Raw genomic sequence first — 27,022 nt, 5'->3', positions numbered from 1 at the left:
AAATGTCTATATGTTAAGTTTCTGTATCTGCACAAACAATGAGAAGTTAAGCCTATTTACAGCCCACAAAAGTTAAATTCTCCAGTATCCTTTCGTTTGTCATGTCATATCTCCTTAACACAAACGGAAATCCACAAAGCCATATTTGGCAAAGGTCAGAAGGAAAGGTGAGCAAAACACAATTTAACAATGAATTTCCAAATAGGCAGGTCTGAAAGACTTAAAAGAGTAATATAGTAATAAACCTACTTTCTTTGGGGTGATAAAGAATATAAAATGTGATTTTCCCCATCAGTCTTGTTTCTTAATTTATTGCCACTTATGAACCTGTGATGACTAACCTGGTTTCCCCCGGCATTATGACATTCATAAACACCAACAACGCCATCTGCAAAATGGCCTAAAGTGTCAAGGCAATTGGTTCCTTGCTGCAAGGCCCCAAAAGCTATATCTTGGTGATCAGGTACCCTGAAAAGTAAAACACCACAAAATAGTTTAGAATTCCAAACATCCTTCAATACTGAAAGCTACTAAACTATTAACTATTACTAAACTAAAAACTATTAAAAACAATATGAAAACTAAATTTCAGAAGCAACACAATGCAATTCTTTTCTACAGCTTTCCTGTTGGTAGCTCTCTCAGCCTCCCCCAAAACCGCATTTTAAATTCCCCTGGATTTGAAGATAAATGAAGCAAGAGCAGCCAACTGCACCACAGGAAGTTTTCCAATAAGCAGGTCTTCAAACACAGTTATGGAGGTACAGCAGAGAGTAGAAAAATACTCAATGTGCTGTGCATCTCTCTGCCTTGTATCCTTTAATATAGGCATTCAAAATATTCTTTCAAATCCCACTTTCTCCCCATAACACACCCGATGAAGCAGCTAAAATAAACTGAACTGCATCCAGAATGACAATTGACAAGAGATGAGAAATTACTTCACACTGATCTGGTTTAAAGTACTGTCAGGGCAGAAAGTCCCTTAACTAAACATGAATTAGTTATTCCTCAATGTCTTTTCACCCCACCCTGTTAAATTCACATTTATATGCACAATAGGAAAAACAGGGATTCTATCTACTTTAGTAATTATGAGTATGAAATAAGGAGTTGATAGCTCTTCCAGATTATTTCCCTAGAAGTGACCACACACAGAAGAAGAAAAATTATCCATGTGACTTTTATATAGTACGGGAAATACATGGCTTGAACCAGAAACTTTGTGGTTGGGACCCAGCCTAGTAAGCCATCTGGGTCTGTATATTCCGATCTTCAGCTGATTTTTAGGTGCAGATGGGAATAAGGACATGAAATGTTAGCTTTTCTGATTGGCAAGCAGCAGCTGGCCTCTGCAGCAGCCTCTTATTCCAGCCTAGGCTAAATGGCAGAAAGGCAACTTTGCTTTCCGTCCTGACCAACAGTACAGGACACCACTTTGAGCTCCTTAGATCAGGAATAGGCAAACTTGGCCCTCCAGGTGTTTTGAGTCTACAATTCCCATCATCCCTGACCACTGGTCCTGCTAGGTAGGGATCATGGGAGTTGTAGGCCAAAAACATCTGGCGGGCCAAGTTTGAGGAAGCCTGCCTTAGATGAAAGGAAGGATAGAAATGAAACAAACAAACAAACAAACAAACAAACAAACAAACAAACAAACAAACATGTATATGCTATGTGTTGTGTTTTCAGTTTATCATGGATTTACAAAAGCAGCAAACCTATTCCTAGCAACACTGTCACACTTGATGCACAAGCTGCATTTTGAAGGTATTAAAACAGATGGACAAAAGTCACAAAATAAAAGTTCAATGAGGAAAGGATTGTCCACCCCCCTCCCCAATTTGCTGAACAGCAACAGCAAACATCACTTGTATAAAATAGATGACTCACCTTAGCTCAGGGTACACATTTTCAAGATACCACTTGAATGGTTTGCAGTTAAGTCTCCTTCTCAACTCCATTCGGCTTTGAATACTATTGAGAGAAACAGCATTTATTAGCTATATTTAAACTGGCACAATCTAAAAAGAACTGTTGGTTCCTATCTCAAGGGTAGTTCTGTGTCGCTGGATGAAGAGCATCACTCAGGGTGCCACCTTGTGGTCAAAGGTAGAAAAGAGAACTTGAGGGAAAGCTCCCAGAGTCCTAGCCAAGCTCCAACAGGTTGCTCAGACAAGACACAGAAACATACACCGAAAGAACAAATGCCCACTTCCCTAACAATAACTAAATGGGAAAAGCATGTTAAGCTCGATAAACTATGGTGATTAATTGCAGCAGCCAAAAACAGAGCGAGACCTGATGCCCCTCACCCAGCAACACTGAACTACCTTTCAGGTGTGAACCAACGCTTCTTTCTCTTGTTGCTGGAGAAGAACTTCAGTGAGGAACGTGTTAAATAGAAAGTATGAGGTTTCTTCTTCCACTCGAGATCCCTCACTCCACTCCCCTGGATCATATTCAGGGTTAACGAAGGGATCCAGTGAGCCCAACGCTGGTGCTAGAGAAGGGTGTTGCAATAATGGATAACTATTAGCTGTCCCTTGGGGAATGTCAAAAGGGTTACGGGAGTCTGGAGCAAGTTCAGCCCAATGTGGAGGCTTAATGTGGATGGGAGACCCTTTTGTGGTGGAGCTGGGTCTGATCACACTGTCCGTTGTGTGAAGGCAATTCAGAAGTAGGTTTTGCCACAGGCAAGTCAGAAAGGATAGCAGTAATGTGACTCCTTAGCTCCACATGCATATCTGCCAACAAAGCTTCCTTTATTTGTTGTGAGAATGTCAGTAGTAAGCTGAAAGATAGGAGCCTGAGAAGCAGTTTGTAGAGCGCTTCAAACAGGGATTTTATTGGGCACAGAAGGCTGAACGGACTGAATAGAGGGATGCAGGGGAAGGGGAAGGAGTTAAAAAACAACACAAAACCATAAATTGGACTGGGGAGAATGCAAAACCTCTAAAAGGGAACGCTGCGAGTTGTCACACAGTATTCTCTTTTTTTTTTATGCTTTTATTAAATCCAACTCATTATACATTTTATCCATTTTACAACAAATCATATCCATTTTCAACTTCCTTCAACGTCGCTGACATTCTTTCATAGTTATTCTTTTAGTACACATTCCATTCTTCCATATTGCCATTTACACCTCCTTTCCTCCTATATTTCTAGTAAAGAATATTCATTAGTTCTTTACAAAGCCTCTTTAAACCCCACCAGCGTTGTATTTACACCATAGTTATTTTCCAGATAACACACAAATTTCTCCCAGTCCTTTATAAATTTTTGATCTTTTTTATATCTAATCTTCCCTGTTAATTTATCCAATTCTGCATACTCTATTAATTTTGCTCTCCATTCTTCTACCTTTGGGATTTCCTCCTGCTTCCACCTCTGAGCCAATACCATTCTGGCAGCTGTTACAGCGTACTGGAAGAATTTATGATCTTTCCTTCTGATGTCCTTCCCTACAATACCTAATAAGAAAGCCTCTGGTCTCTTCACAAAGGTATACCTCAATATCTTTTTCATCTCGTTGTAAATCTCTTCCCAGAAGCTTTTAACTTTCTTACACTCCCACCACTGGTGGAAGAATGTGCCTTCTTTAAGTTTACATTTCCAGCATTTGTTATCTATTCTGTACATCTTTGCCAGTCTTACAGGAGATAAATACCATCTGTAGAGCATTTTCATCATGTTTTCTTTCAATGTCATACAGGCAGTAAATTTTATATTCTCTTTCCACAACCTTTCCCAGTCTTCCAATTGAATATTGTATCCCAAATCCTTTGCCCATTGCACCATCACTGACTTCACCTCCTCATCCTTCGTATACCATTCTAACATTATTTTATACATTTTTGATAAGTTTTTAAATTCGCTATTTATTATCTCTTTTTGAAAGATTGATTCTTTTTCTACATACCCCCTTTCCTTCAGCTCTTTTTTAAACATTTCATTAACTTGGAAGTAATGTAGCCAGTCATATGTTAATGTTTTAACTTGGTCATACGGTTTCATTTTCCACTTCCCTCCTTCATTAATGACCATTTCTCCATATGTTCCCCACTTTCCTCTCATGTTGATTTTCTTAACACACATTATTTCTAACGGGGATAGCCAATGTGGGACTTTTGGTTCTAATATGTTTTTATATCTATCCCAAACTTCTATTAATGCTCCTCTAAAAATATGGTCTCCAAATCCCTTATGTAGCCTCTTTTTATCACACCATAGGTATGCGTGCCACCCGAATTTGTTATTAAACCCTTCCAAATCTAATAATTCTTTATCTTCCAGTTTTACCCAATCTTTCAGCCAACATAGGCATGCTGCCTCGTAATACAATCTCATGTCTGGAAGACCGAAGCCTCCTCTCTCCCTTGTATCCGTCAATAACTTGAATTTAATTCTGGGCTTCTTTCCTTCCCAGACATATCTTGATATCACCTTTTGCCATTCCCCAAAAGATTTTGTACCTTTTAATATGGGTAAAGTTTGGAATAAAAATAACAACTTAGGTAGCACCATCATTTTTACCATTGATATTCTTCCCCATAGTGATAGTTTCAGTCTGTTCCAAACCTCCAAATCCTTCTTTATTTCTTTCCACATAGGGATGTAATTATATTGGTATAAATCTATATTCTTATCTGAAAGCCAAATTCCCAAATACTTAATCTTTTTAACTACCTCAATTTCCGTTTGTTGTTTTAGTAATTCAATTTTATCTTGGTCCATATTTTTCACTATCATTTTAGTCTTCGTCTTATTCAATCTGAATCCTGATAGTTTCCCAAATTGCTCCATCTCTTCCAAAATTTCTTTTATACTTTCTGCCGGTTCTTCCAAAGTCACCACCACATCATCCGCAAAGGCCTTTACTTTGTATTCATTAATACCTAATTTCACCCCTTTAATTTGCTTATTTTGTCTTATGGAATTTAATAAAACTTCCAGGACCACTATAAACAGTAATGGCGAAAGCGGACAACCCTGCCTTGTTCCTTTAGATATTGTTATATCTTCCGTGATGATGTTATTTATGATCAACCTTGCCTTCTGTTCTGTGTATATTGCTTCAATACCATTAAAGAATTCTTGACCCACCTCCATAACCTCCAAGTTTCTCAACATAAATTCCCAGATCACATTATCGAAGGCTTTCTCAGCGTCTACGAATATTAAACTTGCTGGTTTGTCACACCTATCGGACAAGTATTCTATAACATTGACTATATTTCTTATATTATTTCTTAATTGCCTGCCCGGTAGGAAGCCTTCTTGGTCTTTATGTATGATTTTTACTAATATCTTTTTTAATCTCTTTGCTAGAATTCCTGTAAAGATTTTGTAATCTGTGTTTAAGAGCGATATGGGTCTGTAGTTCTTAATTTGGGTCAAATCCGAATCCTGTTTTGGTATTATTGTGATAAATGCCTCTTTCCATGTTCCTGGGATATCCTTTTCTTTTAAGATATTGTTCATTACTTTAATTAACGGGACCGTCAACGTATCTTTCATTTCTTTGTAATAGCTTGAGGTGAACCCATCCGGGCCCGGTGCTTTCCCTCTTTTTAGTTCTTTTATAACTTCTTCTACTTCTTCTTTACAAATTGGTGCATTCAACTGTTCTTTTTGATCTGTTGGGATCTTCTTCACCATCTTCTCTTTCAAATATCTTTCTATTTTCTTCTTGTTGTTCCTTTCTTTATTCCTATATAACTGTTTATAAAAATCAACGAATCCTTTCCTAATTCCTTTCGGGTCTGTTATTTCTTCTCCATTCACTTCAATTTTATTGATTGTGTTTTGTTCTTTTCTCCTCTTAACTTGCCAAGCAAGCCATTTTCCTGATTTATTAGCAAATTCGAAATTTTTTTGTCTTAACCTTTTAATATTCCACTCAACCTCTTTATTTATTAGCATCGCAAACTGGGTTTGGAGAATCTTTATTTCCTGTATTATCTTCTCATTATTGGGTTTTTTAATCAGTTTTTGTTCCTTACTCATGATCTGTTCCAAAATCTCCTTTGTCTTTTTTTCTTTGTTGTTTCTTTTCCATGTATTCTGTTGAATACATAGGCCCCTCATCACCGCTTTACTTGCATCCCATACCACACTCATTTTTGTCCCCTTATCCATGTTCTCTCTAAAGTAATTAGATAATTTTTTTGTGCTTTTTCTACAAATTTTTGGTCATCCCATATGTTGTCATTCAACCTCCACCTGAAGGCTCGCTCTTCAAAGCCTTTTAACTCCATTTCTATTGGGTTGTGATCTGAGATCACCTTAGCCTGTATTTCTATTTTTTGGATTCTTGGAGTCAACTCCTTTGATACCCATATTTGGTCTATTCTTGACATTGTTTGATTTGGTTCTGAGTGGTATGTGAATTGCTTCTCCAAAGGGTGCCTGAGCCTCCAAATATCTACTAAGTTACAGTTCTTCGTCATTGCAAAGAACGTTTTAGGCAGTTTTCCTTCCTTATTTTTCGTTTTCCTCAGTCTATCCATTTCTAATGAAACCACCCCATTCATATCTCCCATTATTATAATTTTTTGGTCCATATATTCAAATAATTTCTCCTCCAATAATCTAAAGAATTCCTTCTTATTCCCATTTGGTGAGTAGATCCCAACAATTATCAACTTTTCACCTTGCCACTTAATTTGAACCATTATAATTCTACCTTCTTCATCCTTAAATAATTGATGGGATTCAATTTTATTTTTAATGTATAATACAACACCTCTTTTTTTCTCTTTATCCGAGGATACAAATTCATTTCCCAACCTTTTGTTTATTAGAATTTTCCTGTGTTTTTTAATCACGTGGGTTTCTTGTAAACATATGATGTCTAAATTTTTCTTTTTTAACATATGCTCAATCCTATTCCGTTTTCTCTTATCGTTCATCCCGTTTACATTCCAGTTCCATAGTTTTAACGCCATTCTTCTTGTCGCTATTTGGATTTAAGTTTACCTTATAGTCTTTCTATCTCTTCTCTTACCTCGTCTTCTTCCTCTTCTTCTGATTCTCTCTCAGACAGTATTCTCAAGCCCTCACTCTTTATAAGGAAAGGGGCAGTCACTAACCTCAGTCAGGAGGTGTGAGTGCTGCTAGGAGGCATTCCTAGATAATAAGAGCAACTGGCTTCACATCCATTTGCTGCTTCCCCTACAGAAGCCTCAATGGCTTTCAGGTTTTGTGTTGCTTTGCAGATTACCGGTTGGTTAGTGCCACCTGAGGCCACATTCTCTGGCTAGCCGACTACCACTAGAGCAGCAAAGAGGAGCCTGAGAGGCCAGGAAGCAAAGTTCCCTTAAGGGAGAGAGCTAGGTGCAGAAAATTCTGGATTCTGGGAGCTTCCCTCAAATCTTTCTTATCTTTGACCATAAGGTGGGACTGAAACCTTCACTGATGCCCTTCTCTGGAGACATGTGAAACTGTATTTCTATAGTCAACGATATTTTAAGCATCAACTTTATAACATTTTAAATCCAGGCGACCTCCGAAAGGCAATCTCAAAACGCACCAACAATAGGAAAGGAGTAATTACACTTACTTGCCATAAGGTACATTTCTGGCTGAAGGCACTGCTGCATAATAGAAATTTTTGTATTCATCCATCCAGACTTCTGCTGCTCTACGTGTATTTCTGGAAATATAATTCAGTATGTTATGTTATTTTTGCTCTTATTAATGTGGCAGGGTCCTTATTCCCTTCCTCTCTGAGTACTGCAGATCCTTGAACATTAAAGATGCTGCAGGAACCAAAATAATAGACAAGTTTCATTCTTCCCCTCCTTTAGGTCATGATCTTGCTCAAAAAAACGAGGATCTTCCTTCTCCATTGACCAAGCGTTTGTAGAAAAACTGATTTCCGTGCCATTGTCAGTAAGCTACATTTTGAGGTTAACATGTTCACAACTAGCACGACATGTTCTTTTCCAATTTGTCTTTTTATTGCTCCCAGTAATACTGTTTGAGGATTCATTTTGATCTCATGTCCTACTATACTTCTGATAAACTTAGCATCTGATCAGTGTTGGCTAACCCAAGGACCTTGATACCAAATATGGGCATATGTGCACTCTTCCTCTTTTATACTAACAACTCTGACATATTCGGGTACATTTTGACTCCCAATTTTTTCTCGTTGCCATAGAAACATGCTGAAATCCAAAGACCTTTATTAATTCAATATGTATTGATTCATGCTCACTGGAATTTATTCAAAACCTTCTATTTTATCTTAACAGGCAAGAAAATAAATATTATTGGTGGAAGTACTTACACAAATATTTGGCAATATACTTTCATTTTTCTGACTGCTGCCCTTCCTAACCATGAACATGGTAGCTAGGCCTAACTAGTCATGTTCAGCTTTGCTTTTTCTACACTGGCCTGAAATTAACTTCTAAAAGATTTGCTTTATCAGTGAAATCAACCCCTAAACCTTCTAACTACAATTAGGACTTGTCACACTTTCAATGGTTGGTTTGATCATCGATACTGGCAATATCGGAATTCCCAAAATTGATTTTGTATCCCAGCACTTTTCTATAATATGGTTACTTTCTTCAACAACCTTTTCAACTGATGTCATTGGTCTTTGAAGGAGAAAAACTATACCACCAGTGTAGCTCAGAATTTTTGCCCCATACCAGTGAATGTTTGCTAAAGATTAGCTCATTTAGTTATTCTGACAGTAGTTTAAGCTGCAAAGACTTTTTAAAAGCCTCAATAGCATTTTACTCTTTGATAAAGAGCTCTGCCAGCTAATTATAAGCTAATCATCTTTGGTTTCACTGGTTTACTTAAAGCAATCTCTTAACCGTTACCTTGCAAAAACGGTACCACTTCCTCCTGGGAAGGTATAAGGGTGTTGTTTTCGGAACACGTGGCCAACTCTGCTGCATGGAATTATTTCTAGGCTCCCTCCGCACTGCCAAACACGGAATGAAATCTCTGTCATTGGGAAACAAGCAATAGATAATAAAAAAGAAGAAAACAAGAATGCAGAAATAGTTAGTTCTCTGTTCCTCCAAACATTCCCACTGCCCGCAACGCATGCACAGTATGTATATTTTTAATCCCTGGAAATTTCTCGGGATTTTCTTGTATCCTGAAAAAAGGGAGTTGGGAGAGTTTTCATTACTTGATTGACAAAAGGAAATACTGTGATGGGAGAGGGGCTGTGCATGCACAAATGCGCAGGAATATCTGAATCAACATTTCCCATTATTTTCTTCCCTTTTTTGTTCTTTAATATGGATTTGTAGGCTATGGAAGCAGTGCGGTTGCCTAGTCTTTGGAGGTTATTATCCCATTTTGCTTCAGCAATTTGTGCACACTGAAACAACATCACACTAGAAGAGCAAGAATGAATGATAAGAAACGCATCAATGTCAGGGGTGGTGGGACACATTTGTGCAAGAATCAAGCTCGTCTCTCCCATGTGGTTTCTATATTCTTATATACAGCAGCAATGTAGATGGCAAGCACTTCCCTCAGAATCAGTAAGAACAAAATTGCTACTTTTGTTCCAGTTCTTTCTACCCTGCGCTATTTTTATGTGCCCCTCATGTCAACACTTATGGCAAACCTGCTACCTCACCTCTCAAATTCCCATTTTGGATCAGGTTAATTTACTCCCTTCCTTTCCTAATACAGCAAACAGGACAAGCTTATGTCATCAGTACAAATTATTTAAAATGTCCACCCAGAGATAGAAGTACTCTTTGTACTTACAATTAGGTAATTAAAAATGTTTAAATTCCAACATTCAATAGGCTACCATAACTATGTGAACATTCGTATTTCTTGACTCTTACATTAACACTTTGAAATAAAGACCAATAACTAAAGTGGGCATGGGGGGGGATCAATATTTTGACGGTGTAATAGAACTATAAAATCACAATCCATCTTCGGCTAAGGTGCCAAGTGTCTACTAGGAATGATAATCAAAATTAATTAGCTCATCCCTCAAGTAATGACTTTACAATAGATTCCTTAAAGTATTCACAAGAAAATTAAACCCATGAACTGTGTGTGCCCAACTTTAAGTTTTAAAAAGTGTGGAACGTTTTTTAAACCCTGCTAAATGACACACTTTTGCAACATTTTAATTAACACAGAATGGTGTTTCCAAATTATGCATGACTTGTTTAAAGGCTAAAACCCCTTTAGTTTTTGTCTGCTTCTCCCTTGTACAAAGAAGTCCTCTCAGCTTTTATTTTTCAACATAAAGCTCTAATTTTAGAATGCAGCTCTGTTGTGGCTGAATTTTTGCCAATAATCCACTTAAAGTATTAGCTGTCATTTTAACCCACTCCAGACAGTGAACTAAAGGCCATGAACTCACAAAAATTAGGTTACAGTATAATTTGCTTTTCTTCAAGAGAGAATTCTATGCAGAAAGATTCTTACCTAGATTTTCTCCACCCCATACATCCATCATCATATCATATTTTCCCAGCTCTTCAAAATAAAATTTGTCCATCACAAAGAGACCACCAGCTATCATTGGTGTTCTAAAGAGACAGGAGGGATAAAAGAGGGAAACTGAACATTACATACTGGCACAGGATAATCGGATACGAAGACTCTTCAACAAAGCATTTTCTGTTCATACCTTAAATAGGCCATTTTGCTCAGTTCTAGCTATCTGCATATGCTACCACTCTGAAACACGTTATCACGTAACTAATGCAGTTAAGACTGATTCCTGGTTAACCATTTCTCAGATTTCTTGGAAGCAGATGTGGCTATTCCTAGAAACTGAAAAATATTATCTGCACGCTTGTTCTGAAACAGACCATAAGTAGCCAGAAACTAGGATCCCTAGTTCCGATTATACAAGAAGCTGAAATTCAAACTGAAAGTGAATTCTGCTACAGTCTTCCTTTGGACTGTGCAGAGAGAAGTGGGGGAGAAGTGTGCAAGTCTAAGGCTTGTTAAGGCTCCTTCCTGCTCCTGCATATTATCATAAATTAGTATGATGTGCCCTAGAGCAAGTTATAGCTTAAGATATGTGAAAATATAACTCTTTGCCCTCTGAAGTTCTTTAAGTATTTTACAAACCAACATACAAATCTATCCCATTTATCGATTTAAATTCAGGGTAACGCATATTCTGCTCAAAACATTCTTCGCCTTAAATATGAGTTATATACATTTGGTTATTCTGCTTCTTGTGTTCATGGAGAGGAATAACTTATGTGGCAACACAAATCCCACACCTCTGACCACTGGAATTGTAAGAGATCCCCTGCCAACTTTTAAGCGTATCATTCTGAAGGTAAGGAAATTTACATTAATTTAAAGTGACAGCAGATATCCCGAGAAACAGAGTTCTATGCAGAGAACTAAATTTAGGATCTGCATGGAACACACACAGTGCAACAGTTTAAAATAGGGGTGGCTAACCGTTTCTTGGACCAAGGACTATATATTCACCCTTGGCCAACCCTCTGAAGGGTACCTACCATGGTGTGGCCAAAGTGGGTGTGGACAGCCCTCTCTTGCTCTCACACACAATCCACACACCAACTCAAGCAAACCACACACCCCAGAGGCTGCTCTCATTTGCCATGTAAAGTTCAGACTGCTGCCATTTTATTTCTGGCAGTGGGTGGGTGTGGGGCACTCAACCACAGCAAGCTAAAAATGAATCCTGTTTTTGAAAACATGTTAAACTGAAAACAAAAACCAAACTTGCCAGTGTCAGGCACAAATTGAGATGGGAGGGGAGTCAAGCTGGGAAAACACCTTGCCTGGGGGTTAAATCAAAGCAGCAATCACAAGGTCTGCACTTTGCACGTTCAACCTTTCCTTTTTTGGATATTTTTTTTCTTGATCCCAAGGAGATGCAAAGTGCAGCTGGGACCAGTCTCAGCAGCCTGGCTCCACCCTCATTCCAAACTTGCATCTTCTCTTCCTCCCTGCAGGCAGTGGGTGCGGAATGCAAGGGAAGGAGGAAGCTCATTCTTAGAAGGCTAAGGGATGATATGTTGACTGTGTTACGTTTTGTTTGCTTCAGTCCTGCTCCCTTCTGGGAAGGGGCTGGCAAGGGAAAAGGAAAGGAAGGATGCACCACCAGCAATCTATCGCAAGATCATAGCAAATCTCTGTTTTTGAGCTAGATAACCATATCTGCTCATCCTGCCCAGCAAGAGCCAGTGACTTCAGCTACTCTAGGGAACAGACATATGTCTTCATTCATTAGGCAATGGCACAAAGGATGCTAAGCATTGCAGAAGCTCCCTTAAAGAGGAAGAAGCTCTTAATAAAGGAAGTGGCAGCTGCCTCTTACAGTGACTGCACAAAGGAAAATCAGCCCTGCCAAACAACAAAACACAAACACCCAAGGAAAACAGTCTCAGTGCCATTATAACAATAATAAAAAAGCTGCAAAAATTGAGGGGGTCCCCAAGGACCCACCAGAAACCCTTCTGGGAGGCCAGAGATTGCTCATAGGTTAGCCATCCTTGGTTTAGAAGTTAATAGTTTAAAAGTTCAATAGTAATAAGAATCAAACTGTGTACCCAAGAATAATTTGTATGCTCACTTTATGCTATTTGGGTAAAGCAGCAACTAAAGAATGAATTTAATTCTATCCGTTTTGTGAGACCACTACTGTTTAAGGAGTCTTGTATTAACTAATTTTCTATATTGCTTTCTTGGTATGTTGTGCACAACAGAAAATCCCTAAGCTTCATAAAACAGTTTTCAATTTCTCCTTCCTTGCGGGCAGTTCAACCTCACCTTAAACATAAGGTTATACCTTTTAATGTTTTCCAATGGTAAGTCTCAGATGACTCAATATCACTACCACAGCAAAGCTCTGGTATTTAATACACAGTGAGCAATATTTGACTTCAAGTACCAGCCTGCCATATTTCAAGTTGAGACTTTAATTTGCAAGAGTTTCTTCCTGCATTTAGAGTTTGTGATGTGCAAAGTAATTCAAGAGCAGTCTGCCAAGCATAACCTGGGGAGATGGTAACTCAAAGTTGCACTTACTAAGAACCACAACATTGTTTTGTGAGGGGAAGGGTGGTGGCAGGAACATACTTTATGGGAGCAACTGGGTTTCCTTGCCGTGCTCTTCTTTGCTCAGGTGTCATGTAATCCCACTTGAATACCAAATTCCAATCGAAGCCTAAGAGGCAGTGGGGAGGTGGGGAGGGAAAAGATAAAGTTACAAAAGTGCAGATCGGATATTACAACATTTTGTCTCTTTTAGTTTTTGGACCCATGGTTTAAAACAGACCAAGGTTTGCTTTAATCTATGGTTTCTCGTTTGCATGTAATGACAAGCAAGGGTTCTAAAGTTAAATTAAACAGTGTGGAAGTCCTGTTGTGCAGGAGAATGAAAGAACAGGAAGAATGCATGAGATTTCCAGCTCATTCACATAACGTGGAACCATGTGCAGTTTGTAAACAACAGCTAAGGGTTTAACCAGCAAATGCATCTTTTGGGGTTGTTTGTTTGCTCTCTGCTGATGCAGAGAGGAAACAGTCTTATGAATGAATGGGGGACCGTGTTGTTTTGCTGCAACAAAGCACAATGAGCGAGCCAAGAACAAATAATGGCTACAGACTGAGGTAACAATTCCAAGGTTAAGATGTAATATTATACAGAGGTCCTGGCTTGTCTGTTCCTCCCTGTGTGCACTTAGAGGGTCAAAGCGACCAAGAGCCCATTATTGGAATGCGCAAGCGAGACCGCTGTCTCCGCTCTGGCTGGGCTAGGGGAAATCAGAATGAAATTAAGGCTGCTTTTCCCTGTGCATTTGTTCATTTACTAATGCTAAATTAGGACAATAGTTGTGAGACGTAAATTATTCCCACTGCTCTGCAAAAACCGTCAGAAATAGCTTGCAACCCTACTACTGGAGTTATGGTTAGGAGCTTGCAAATAGCTTGCAACTACTAACCATAACTCCAGGGCCACATGTGCTGTTAGCTGTTACAGAAAATCTGCTGATATGGCGCTTACAGACAAGCTTCCACTAACGAAGAATCAGTGATTACTGATTGGGCTAGGATTGTGAAGACCCAAGTTGAAATCCCCAGATTGACCTTGGGCCAGCCACACACTCTCACCCTAGCCTACTTCAAAGGGTTGTTGTGACTTAAATAGGGAGGGGAAGAACCATATTCTTCAACTTGTTCTCCTGGGTGGAAAAGCACAATTTAAATGTAATACAGGAGAGACAGATATTCTTGTTACCCCAGATGATTGCAATAATGAATATTCTGAATGTGCCACAACAGTGTAATTTATAATCCTTTTGTAATTGCTGGATATCTGACACCTAAAAAGTTAGACAATTATGCATTTCCAGACTTTCCTTTGATGAAGAATTATTTTATTTTCCCCAGAAGGAAAGCGGCATACTTTTGGAATATGTATTTCCCAAGTCATACCTAAACACCGTCCAGAAGCATTTTAATATTTTTCTGTAATTTGAGACTTTGTACAAGAAGCCATTTTATTTCCCTAAGGCTAAGGGACTCTGCTTATCTTGCTAGACTATACACAAGGGGACTGGAAATTGGTTAGAAGTGTCAGAATAATTCACTGAATTTCAGTTGAAAATGAAGTCCAATGGTAAAATGTGCATAATAGGCTAATTAGTATGATAGAAGCAAAATGAGTCTCAACTGTTTCTTCTACATGTGTATACATGTGCTGTTCTTATTCATATGCCCTCCTCTGCTCAGCAGATCTGTAGGCTATCAGAAGCAATATACCAATTAAGATACAAGCTCAACTTACTTTCATTGTGCTTAGATCCTTCATCTGAAAAGCATTTTGCATACTAATTTTACACAGCACTAATTGTAGTGTTGTGATCACTGAAATGCTTTTTCAAATAGCAATACGTTAGGGGGCACAGAATGTTCTTAATCCAAACAGTAGAATAAATGCAACTGCTTCCCAGCTATTATTGAGCCAGAAGTGGTATGCATGAGAACAGGCATTAGGGGGCTCTTCTGGAGCAAGAACGAAAAACATCGAGCATAAAATATCTTGAAGGGCTGGCAGGATTAAGGAAAGTAATGTGACACGGATGCATCAGCCCAATTTGATCAGACAAGTTCCACCTACTTTAAGGCTAAATGGAAATTGTGTACCAAGATGATTTGTACAGCTAAAATGGACAACACCATAAAGAAGTCTCTCCCCCTTTCATAAGGAAATTAAGTCACATCACCTGCTCATAATGATTATCTGAAACTAGAAGACATGAGGGGAAGGCCTCAAGGATATGGGAAGGGAAGAGAAAGGGCTTTTCTGTTCTCTTTCCCCTTTCCCGAAATCCAGTTCAGCCCTTGTAAAACCTGATCAGGACTATAAGATAACTGTTTCAGGTTTACAGAAGCCCTCTTAAGAGGTGTGGGGATATACTGAACATTCTGCTTGTTCTTCTTGTTATTTTATTTGTTGCTTTCTCCAAAAGATCTCCAAAGCTAATTACAGCAATAAACTTCACACAAACGTAGTTCATACAAATGCAACATTTAAAATCAACTAACAGAGAGAAACTAATAGCAGAAGAACTAGGCATCGTATATTCTGTTTCCATGCATGCTACTCTGTCATATATGGACTTAAATTTGAGGTAGAAACATCCCACTTTATATCCCCGGAACACTTCTGTTTTCATGGCTTAAGTATAGCCTTACATTTTTGTGAAGTCATTATAAAGATCCGCCATTTCTATCAGATTTTTCAATTCAGAAAGTAGCATTTCTTTTTTTAAAAAAATAAAAAAAAACCTAAGTTAACAGGTATTCATTCAAAGCTATGCCATAAAAGACCAGATTCAACAAGAACACCCCAATTCTTTTTACGAGTTCAGCCGTGTGTTGTGTGTTGAGATGCTTTGGTGTGTTCACATTTAGGGGTCCTGGGAAGATCCTATATTCCAGTGAAGGTACATACCTCCTTTTAAATCAGCCGATGCTCCCACATACTGGAAGTTGTCCATATTAATCACATCAATTATAGGAGACACAACTCGGGTCTTGTCCTAAATTCAATATTTGGAGGGGGGTGGAATCAGTGTAAAATATTCAGAGACAGAAGGTCGTTACAACTTTTTGAAATGGATGGAAATTGTCACAAAATCCATACAAAGGCAATCTACTTTTCTGATTATCCCTCCCTTGAAATGTATTTGCTAGAAAATATTTCTCTATAATTAAGTTTTCCTTATGTCCTCAAGCCCCATTGTTCATTCTATACTTTATTTAGGCGAAAAGTAGACCTGGATACTGAAGGCACCATTCACATGGCAAGCAACAGTAATTTGTGAAGGCCTGGCCCTGCAATAGTCTCAAAGCTGAACTCTACAGCACCTGCCATCAAAGACATAAATTTATTGGTATCCTATCTTTCCTATAAGAAGTGTTTAACTTCTAATGCACTTCTACTTATTATTATTAAAAAGTGTGGCATGTACTGTAACAACTTCATGGTGAGTGCAGGCACCTATTTTTCTAGGAAAAAAAGCACTGCCAGTGCTACTATAAAAGTACAGTGGTACCTCAGTTTTTTAACGTCTCCGTTGACGAACGTTTCGGAACTCGACCACTGTAAACCTGGAAGTAAATGCTTCGGTTTTCGAACTCGCCTCAGAAGTTGACCAGGAAATGCAGCTTCTGTATTGAGTTTTCCATTTTGAGGCTTCCGTTTTGAGTTTTCGGTTTTCGAACGTTTCAGAACTCGAGCGGTATTCCGGAACGGATTACGTTCGAAAACTGAGGTACCACTGTATAATGTTTGCCAGTATCATTGCCAGTTATTAAGTAAACCATTTCCAAACTGTCTGTAACAATAGCTGATTATAATATAAAAAATTCCTAAATTCAAAGTAACACCAAACAGAAGTGACAAAACTTGCGTGCTGTTAAAATAATCAGCTGTACAATAATGCATAACAGAAAGGAATACAATAATGCATAACACAAAGGAATTTGACTACATTTTCTTGGAAAGAACCTCCAAACCCTTGTTCACTGGTTGCCTTTTCTGCAATTTTCCCTGTCTTATGGTATGCTTCTTGATATGAGTTAAGCGTGTATCCCAAGTGGAACTATGCTATAGTAACATGGCACTGTGATACGACCACTGTTTTCAAACACTTTCCTAATACCTAACAGAATTGAGGTCAAATCAATTGTTGGCTGACATGTCAACTATTGCTAGGTTTAATTGTGTGTCCTACTAAACCAAGAACTACCCTCGGGAATTCTTTATTTTAAATCAATGATTATTTACAAACAATTCTGCTCTAATCATGTGAGGGACAAAATGTACAAATCTCCCTGCCTGAAATACTACTTTTTCAAATTTCGTTTCATTCATTTATTTGGTTCATTTACAGATCACCCTTCATCGAGTTAGGATCACAGGGTTGTTCACAATACAGTAAAAAACCACTATCCATGGATGAAATCAGGAGCTCACAACTCTTTGCATCAAATTGGCATGCTAGTTAGTACACTGAGAATTATTTTGGAAGAGCGGTTTGAAATGAGATGCAGATTGAAAACAGCCACTACAAATGATTTTAAGCACCACAGAATTCAAACAAAACAGTGTTTATGGATCCGTAGTCTATGTTCCTCATAACAAACCTCAGCTACTCTCTCTAGAAGAGGCTCCAGCCAGTGCTCGTTGCATTCACAATGACTATCCAAGAACGTCAGTACTTTAGCCTGTGCTGCATCTGCCCCTCGGACACGAGAGCGCATCAAACCTGAAAATCAAGACCACATATTAGCCAATTTCTTTTCTTTCTTTCTTTTGTTGCTCACTATTCCATTAGTTTGGTAATTCAGTTCAAAAAGAATCAGACTACTGACAAAAGGCAAAACAATTGAGTTTACTTATCAACCTGCTATACTTACACCTTCTACAACATCTAGCAGTGGCTGTTGTTGGGTGACAGGACAGTGAGCTAGACAGCCCATTAGACCCGATCCAAATAAACTTCTCTCGTGACTAATACAGTCACACTCGGCTTTCCTATTATCACGTTACTGAGATTCACAACTGCCTTGTGTGAACCATGAAACTGGTGTGCTTGCGGATGGACTTGTGCCGGTATTCCAAACTGGGCCAACAACTTCCCGCATCCTAACCACCGTGCGTATCCAGAGGTTGCAGCGGAATGAGGGAAGTTTCCCCTCTTCACATCATGGTGCCTGAAAATTAGGAGTGCCGCTGTAGCATGTTCCTAAGCACTAAGGACATTATGAAACATAATTTTCCCAGCATCCCTGGTACCTGGGATGTTGCTGCTGCAGCAGCATTCTAAATTCCAAGCACCATGGAGGAAAAAGAGCATCTCCCTTCCTCCATGCCATTATCATTGCTCCTGAAGTGGAACGCTGCAGTCGCCATAATAAGGGGACCGTGGGGGGAAGAATTAGGGAATCAGAGAGTGCTGTACTTCCAGGGATGTCAACAGGAGCACAGCACAGCCCCAACTGAGCTCTGAATTAACATAATTATTAGTTTGCTTAGGGGAAACAGCTCTATCTGCTGAGTCCAGCTCTAAACTAACCTAAAGTGAAATGTTGCCCATCACTACTTTACTTGGAAGCACTTAACACAGGAGGAAGGGGAAAACTTTCAGCAAACACATAAGCCTTGATATCTTACAGTGTTTCCATTTTTACATTCATCCAAAGTGTGTGATAGATAGCCTTGCAAGCATCACACAGACGTTAGTGCATTGCAGTTTGAATTTTTAATTTGCTTATTTCTCTCTACACCATATTGTGCTTTGTTCATCTAATAAGCTACCCATGTGTGCATCACTTCATATAAAGACTGAAAAGACTACAAACATCCATGATGTAGTAATTAGATGTAATCACACATTCTAGTGCAATCCTCATTACTTTCTAGCTCTAATTCTTATGTGTTAGGCAGTCCCTTCTCTGCTATAAAACTGATAATAGGAAGAACATTTTAGAATAATTTACGCTGAGATATTCACAACCTTAACCCTCTTCACGCCTCTGGGAACAACACTACTAATGAGCTGTTAAAAATTGTATAGACCACACAGTTTAAACAAAACCAATGGGATGTTTTGTAAATCAACTCAAGTTTAAATTATTTTTAAATATATTTTGGTAGTATAAGGTCATGATAACTATACAAGGAAGGTATCTAGGATAAATAACCAGTCACATTATTAACAGATAACCACCAGTACTCTAGCTCAAAATGATGCTCATGTTTCAGAAATAGAGAATATACAGGGAGGAAATACTGCAGTAAGAAATAAAGGAATACTTAGGAAAGGCAAATTATAAAATTTAAAATTACTTGCACATTTCATGTTCAGCAAATCTCTTCAAAAACACTCTCCTGGAGGTACTACCTCTTGAACTTTTCAACTCCTTCCCACCTTTTTGTTTCATTTGCCCAGTGGGAAACTTTTCTTCTGATAATATTCTCCTGAATTTTTTTTAATACTCCTCTCTCAGAGATGTTTTTTTATGATCCAATAACAGTACTGAAAGCTGACAATCTCCTTAACTTAGGAGCTATTATAATTTTTATGAGCAAACCCAACAACACAGTGCCTTACTTCACCTTCCACTACCCAGTGGTCTGAATAACTTGCCACTCTTTCTGCCTTTGAACATACAGCTTATAATAGTCAGTGTTGCATTTGGGCGTATACTAATCTATACATTTGTCAGGATCAATATAATAATTTTACTGTTAAGCTCAGCTGACTATACTTCTCTCTTTCTCTCCATCATATTTGCAAATATCTGTTAATAAGATAGTAGCAATCAATCATCATATCTAGCTCTTAATGACAGGTTATTGATTTTATTACTCTGTTTCTCAATGGCTACAAACTCAGGTTTTGTATATTTTTGGCTAGCTTACAATATATACTTTTTAATATCTTATAGTGCAATTATTATGCATGTCTTTTCTTTTCTTTTTAAGAACCCTGTGCATTTTTTCAGCTCAGGAATCAATAGAGATGTGAATAATGAAATGCTATTTACGCCTCTACCTGATCTTGCCAGACATTTCATTAAAGCTACTTTGTGAGCAATCTATACATGTTATGAACTCCAAAAGAAAACAAAGTTTTAAGTTCAGCACAAGAACATCATTTAAACTTCACAGAATACAAGAAGACTAGAATATTGCCATTGAATGATGAATTTGTTCAAACTTTGTAACAGAGGTTCCTGCAGATGCAACTATGCCACTACTGACTTTGAACTGGAAATACCTTCCATCTTTTAACTGCCTCCTCAGGTATATGTTGCATGGTTACAGGAATTTTTTAGATAATACAGCAGTTATCAAATGTAATCAATAAATTAATTGAATTTCTAGCTCACCCTTCCTCACAAAGGAGTCTAGGGTAGAAAAGACTCCTTCTGGGCCTTCTCAGTAGTGGTGCCCTCCCTGTGGAACACCCTCCCTTCAGATGCCAAGGAAATAAACAACTATCTGACTTTTAGAAGACATCTGAAGACAGCCCTGTTTAGGGAAGTTTTTAATGCTTGATGTTTTATCACTTTTCTATATTCTGTTGGGAGCCGCCCAGAGTGGCTGGGGAAACCCTGTCAGATGGTAGGGGGGATAAATATTACTATTATTATTATTATTATTATTATTATTATTACTCTAACAAAATATGGTCTAGCCATCCACAGAGAACAAATTAACGTTGACTTTGATAGTTTCCATTCTACTGGAATGCCGCTGAAGGTTTTATTGCTGCTGGTATTACAAATTACATTTTTTTAATTTTCTGACAATACATGTTACACCTACAAGGCAAGATTCAATAATCATCTCCTACCATTAGGGAAGAAAATACAAACATTAATTCATATACTTCTGAACGCTTAACTACTTGCGCTTTACAATCTTTTGCAGATATCTAGGAGGCTGGGGATTCTAACTGCTTGTAACTTAGTTTCATAAAGAGCACTGACTATGCAGTTCAGCTGAACAGTCAGTCTTTCTAACTTATGGCAGTAGAACAAAGCAATTAGACCACCAGCTTTCCACACTTGACTTCTAAAGCCTCTATATAGTCAGGAAGCTGTTGATTTAGGAAGGGCTCCAGGCCTCCAGCACTGTGAAATGAGAGCATTTATAAAGTGAGCCAGAAGACAGAATAATAAAAGACTATCAAATTAAATAGCTGCCTCTTCTGCTCTAGTCAGTGCATTTCATTTCTTCTACATACCATACCTGCAACAGGAGCATGTTTTTCCTATTAACAAAAGTAATTCCGCCTGTTATTCTTTACATTTTTTCCAGTCTCAAAACAAAATGCTCACCTTCCCGGCGATCATTTCGAAGTATCCGCACTTTCTCAATTTTACCAAGGAGCGCACCATCCTCAGCTGAAGAAAAAGGCGTAATTGGTTAATCATTTGTTCATACTGGTTCAAGAAACAGATGGGGAGAGTAACAGTCAAAGACCTACAACTACCCAGGTTTTGGAGCTAAGAAATACCTGATAACTTCGTTTCTGGGGCAAACTTGATTTCCAGGACATAACTATGAGCATAATAAGCATAATGAGGGATAAGGGTGGCGCTGTGGGTTAAACCACAGAGCCTAGGGCTTGCTGATCAGAAGGTCGGCGGTTTGAATCCCCCATGACAGGCTCGATCCCTGCTCCTGCCAACCTAGCAGTTCAAAAGCACATCAAAGTGCAAGTAGATAAATAGGTACCGCTCCAGCAGGAAGGTAAATGGCATTTCCGTGCGCTGCTCTAGTTAGGCAGAAGCAGCTTAGTCATGCTGGCCACATGACCCAGAAGCTGTACGCCGGCTCCCTCGGCCAATAAAGCGAGATGAGCGCCGCAACCCCAGAGTTGGCCATGACTGGACCTAATGGTCAGGGGTCCTTTAACTATGAGCATGAGTAAAAAAATTCAGCTGAATACTACTTAAATTTGTTTTTAAACATTCTGCTTTTAAATAGTGGTTTTTAAAAATGTTTTTATTGTTTGATTATCATCTTTTTAAGGCACACTGCTGTGATATGTTGTATGATTTACAGGTATATAAATCCCTCTATAAATAAATAGATGGATGGAAACTCAGCTCAAGCAACTAGATAGATCAATTGCTTGTGATCACAAGTCAAATTGCTGTATTAGCAGGACTGAAGTGACCTCCCCGGGTTGCAAGCCTAGGCAGTGTGTATGGAGGTCCTGGATTGCCCAGACAACAAGACACACACACACCGGCCTTGTTGATGTGGTCCAAAGGAAAGCAGAGCAATATGCTTGGCACCAGCTTGGCTGCAAGAGGTGCTGGATGGAGGTGTACAAGGTGCCATCCAACCGCCTTAGGGACACCACTCTGGATTTGTGCAGGGTGTGAGCTTTTTCTACAACTCCAGAGGTACACCCCATTGACAGATGGATGCCAACAACAAGCTATTTCATTCATGACATCATAAAGAAAGTGTTAGCTTTGGTTGCTACAGGCTAGGTAGGACCCTGACAAATACGTGCCAACCGCAACGAAAGAGAAATCCACTAGAGGTTCAACAACTATTTCAATATGTTATTTTAATCTTCTTAAGATGACTTCAGGAGCAGAATCCTGTATGAATACTCACCATCATTACTGTAGTCATCTACAAGTATGATTTCCTTGATAAGATGTGACGGGCTTTTCTTGAGAACACTAAAAAAAAGAGAGGAATCAATGAATTTCAGTTGATAAAATTTCAATTCATATTATCACCATATATCACCACATTAGAGCAGCCCCTTGCAGGTAAAGAAATTGTTCTCAGAAATACCTGACAACTGTTCGAAGCAAAGCCGATCGTGCCTCATTGTGAAAGGTGATTACCACACTGGTAGCTGGCAAGTCTATCCGCCACTGCTTCCGTTGACACCTTGACAGAAACACAAAGCACTTCAAGCATTAGACCTCTTACGTTTAGCAGCCCCATCTAAGCAGAGATGCTTACTGAAAGATTCACAGCAGGCATCCATATTGTATCTTGTAGGAGAGGAGGAATGGCAGAAAAGTATGATGAACAATTGCTGCTGCTGTAAAAAAATAAACTGCAATTCCGTACGCTAAAATAAGCTCAGGAACAGCGTTGAAGATTGTGATTTGAGAACTGGTGGGGGAGTTCTGGGGCTGTTCTGTATGACTAGATGGCCCTCAGGGTCCCTTCCAGCTCTACAATTCTATGTTTCTATGTGTGTGGTATTCTGAATGTTGCTGACATTTGAGTACATGCCATAGAGTACCAATTGTCATATAGGCCTCTGTAGAAATGTTATCCTTATGTTGCAAGAATTGTGTTTTTGAAGCGTTCCCTTGCATAGGTGCAAGATCTACCTCTGTTCCTAGGCACAATGGAGAGGATACCAACTTTTGTAACCACTCAAAACTCCCACATCATCTCTGCCCACTTATTATTATAATAATTTCTTATTTCTATGCTGCCCTTCTGACTGGGTTGCCCCAGCCACTCTGGGTGGCTTCTAGCAAACTTCAGTGAAACATCACGCATAAAAAACTTCCCTATACAGAACTGCCTTCAGGTGTCTTCCAAAAGTCAGATAGCTGTTTATTTTCTTGACATCTGCTGGGAAGGCGTTCCACAGGGGGGGTAACATTACCAAGATCCATGCTGCACTAAGAGTTATCATTTCTGTGCGAGGTGGCATTTTGACAAGGCAGACTCTTATTAGGTTGAAGACCTTCGAAAGAGGAAGCTCATCCTAAATGGCTCAGACAGTCCTCAACAGTGGATAAATCAAGCTGTGAGTCATCTGCACAACGGTATCCCATTAAAACTAGTTGTCAAACTGAAAAAGTATAATAATCACAAACTGCTTGTAGCTTAAGTGCACTGTGGTGCACCAGTTATGTTTAAATCAATTCCTACCAATGGCAGCAGAAAATTGTGTCTAAAGCAATTCATTTGATCAGCTTTAATAGTCCAAGCTGAATATAGGCCTTCTAAAGTGAACCAAATCCTCAAAATATTTGAAGGGTCCATATAAAATTAAGCTGCTTAAAAGTCTCACTGGCAATATGACTGAAAAGCCTTGTTAATCCTTTGTTTATTCCACTCCAGAATTAATCGGGGCAGGTAGCCTTCATGCATTTCTAGGCCTCTTTTAAACACATGACACAGGAAGGAAAAATATATATATAAATGTTTTTTCTCCATGCATAGCAGGGCAGGTACTTTTATCTTTAGTCTATTTTATACATTCCAATAGACCCTCAAGTATTTTAAAGCTTCTGTCTGAATAGAGGCCGATCCTTACATTATATTATGAAAAGCTTGAATACTGAAATAGCACATTTAGAACTAGAGAAGGCCACATTTCCACTGGCTTCATCCTTTGTAAATATCTGAAAGACTACAATTTTAGAGAGGGGGCTAAAAGAAGCCACTAACTGGGAAATAAGGGGCTGACTTTGTTTTGCCAACTTGTAAGGGAGTTTACCTTGGATATGAAGCCACATGACAAATAGGCATAGCTTTGGAAGACAAACTGATGCCATGCAAAAAAAATAAACAAGGTAGCAACACTGAACCTAGTTAATCAATGATCAGGCCCAAAAGACCCAAGCCTTAGTTCTTAATGAGGTAGAAAACATGTGTCTATATGATTTCAGATAGCATGTGGGCCTCCTATGAATGAATGTGTCCCACTTTAAAAAGGTTGGGGGGCAGAGAGGCAAAGTTACTTAAAGGAAGCCAATATATACAGCAAATTGGTACTTACTGATCATGTCTAGTATCTGGTACACTTCTGTCCATGCGCAGCTTATCACTTTCCACTTGATTAAACTTATTACGGGCATACGGGTCTTGGCCAGCTTTGACCATGGTGACTCCAACATAAGCTTCCTGGTCAAAATCTTGCCACCTAACTTTCCCTAAGAAAAGGAAAATCTGGTGTTAACAGATTCAAACACAAAATGCTGGTTTTGTAAAGACAATATACAATTATCAGAGAAGCACAGTAACATTTCTAAATAGTCAGAAAGGCGGGTGACATCTTTCTTTCAAACTCAACAGGTTCCTCCTCCCCCCCAGCCACACACTGGCTACGTTTGGATTATTAAATTTTGGTTAAATGAGCCAAGATATGCAAACGTTTCAGGCACATATATGAAGCCACTTGCTTGCCCCTTTGTTCACTCACTCTTGCACAAGCAACCCCAAAAGCCCCAGTTAACCACAGCTTCCTATTCTATCAAAAGTAGGAACTATGGTTAGTGGCTTCCAAAGAAGTCAGAATATGAAACACAATTTAAGTTGGCTTCCGTACGCTGGCATGTTCAGATGTAACAGAAAGTTGGGTTAACTGCAGCATTCCAGCTTGTTTCTTTATTCATTCACATGAAAGGGGGGGGGGGGAAATGGCTGCATATGGGTGCCTGGAGCTCATGCAGATCCTGGCTTTGAGACTCCAAACATGGCTAAAGAGTCTTCCATGCCAGCCCTATCAGTAGCATTTTCTGACAAGGTTCTGCAATTACCATGCACTTTGTTGTAAAACAACAACAACAACAACAACTGTGCACCAGCTGCTCAGATTTAAAACCTAATGCAGAACTTGTGAAAAACTTAAAGTGGGGCAAAAATACATGTTGCATTAAATGCATTAAGGAAGTTAAAATGATAAAAAAATAAATAAACTAACTTAGCTGGGGCTGGCCCTGCCATTAGGCACACTGAGGGGGCTGCCTTAGACAGCAGATGCAGAGGAGTGTTGGAAGACAGGGCTGTATGCACCCACATGTCTAGCTCGATACAGTGGAACCTCTACTTACAGACGTAATCAGTTCCGGAGTTCTGTCCGTAAGACGATCCGGGTCCCTGGTAGAAGCGCCACTGTGCGCAGGCGCATTCGGCAGTAGCACACCTCTGCGCATGTGTAGAAGGCGGCAGCCACTTTTGCACATGCACAAATAGCAGAAGCTGCTTCTGCGAGTGCGTGAATCATGGCAAACTTACCTCCGGGTTTGCAGCGGTCGCAACTTGGATCAGGCCCAAGTAGAGGCGGTCGTAAGTAGAGGTTCTACTGTACTCCCTTAAGCTAGCCTGCTGCCCTCAGGTGTAGTGGACCCCAGTAAGATTCAGTGGTCTGTCTAGTCTGCTTCTGTGCATGGAATGCACTTTTATGGAATGTACTTTTATATCTGTAAACCGCCTTGCGATCCTCAGATAAAGAGATGTATTGAAATAAATTTAAATAAAGAAACAGAATGGAAAGTGCTATCTTGTCATTCTCTCAGGCAGCAAGCACTTTGGTCTGGTTCTGAATTGCAACACGGCCTAATCGGGACGGTGACAGACCCAGAGGAAGAGGTTTAAGGGTTTGCTCCTGGTCGATGCAAGTCACATCCCCCAAGCTGCAGTGACAAACAACAGTTCAAGAGGGAGACTGTGAGCCTGGTGTGTGCATGTATGCATTCGTGCGGGTTACGTTTTCCCTAATACTGTGACCGTTCTAATCCCTCTCCTCTCTCAGCAGTGGCCATTCAGGCCTGAAAACCCTTAAATGCAATTAAGCTTTTAACATAATGTGTATTTTGGACCTTAAAAGGGTTCGTTACCCCAGCGACTCTGCTTACTTTTCTTTCTTTCTTTGGTGATCACTCATAGCTGAGTGAGATTGTCTTCCATGAACATGGTCTTAACAGTGAGTCGTAAGTGACTGTGGAGGCCACTGACTTGTCCACAAACCACTGGAGATGAAGTAATATGACTTAATTCCAGCTAAGCCAGTTGAACCTGATGGGACTAAATCTGCTTCGATCCAACAACTCTAGCCTTACAAGTTAATGAACTGAATGAGTAGGTGCAGCAAAGCATCATAAACCACTGATAAGATCTCTCTCTCACTGATAAACCACTACATAAGATCTCTCCCTCCTCGCCCCTCTCTCTGGAATGCATTATCATAAAGAATGCATACGCATAAATGAT

General features: G+C 39.2%; 1 protein-coding gene across 1 annotated transcript in view; it reads right to left on the bottom strand.

Moving 5' to 3' along the window:
- GALNT2 (polypeptide N-acetylgalactosaminyltransferase 2) overlaps positions 1-27,022 on the bottom strand; it is a 75,049-nt gene that overhangs the window by 7,301 nt on the left and 40,726 nt on the right. Inside the window, exons 3-14 of the mRNA XM_028724000.2 lie at positions 24,810-24,963; positions 22,850-22,948; positions 22,664-22,731; positions 21,367-21,432; positions 17,662-17,783; positions 15,965-16,052; positions 13,084-13,171; positions 10,438-10,541; positions 8,847-8,973; positions 7,568-7,660; positions 1,894-1,977; positions 342-468 (exon numbers count right to left, since the gene is read on the bottom strand). Coding sequence (XP_028579833.2) covers positions 342-468; positions 1,894-1,977; positions 7,568-7,660; positions 8,847-8,973; positions 10,438-10,541; positions 13,084-13,171; positions 15,965-16,052; positions 17,662-17,783; positions 21,367-21,432; positions 22,664-22,731; positions 22,850-22,948; positions 24,810-24,963 — 1,220 coding nt within the window. The remainder of the gene's footprint in view (positions 1-341; positions 469-1,893; positions 1,978-7,567; positions 7,661-8,846; positions 8,974-10,437; positions 10,542-13,083; positions 13,172-15,964; positions 16,053-17,661; positions 17,784-21,366; positions 21,433-22,663; positions 22,732-22,849; positions 22,949-24,809; positions 24,964-27,022) is intronic.

The sequence above is a fragment of the Podarcis muralis genome, chromosome 3 (genome assembly GCF_964188315.1).
Source record: "Podarcis muralis chromosome 3, rPodMur119.hap1.1, whole genome shotgun sequence".
Classification (NCBI taxonomy): Eukaryota; Metazoa; Chordata; class Lepidosauria; order Squamata; family Lacertidae; genus Podarcis; species Podarcis muralis.
Note: the sequence above shows the minus strand (reverse complement) of the source record. Positions and strands in the feature narration are given on the sequence as shown.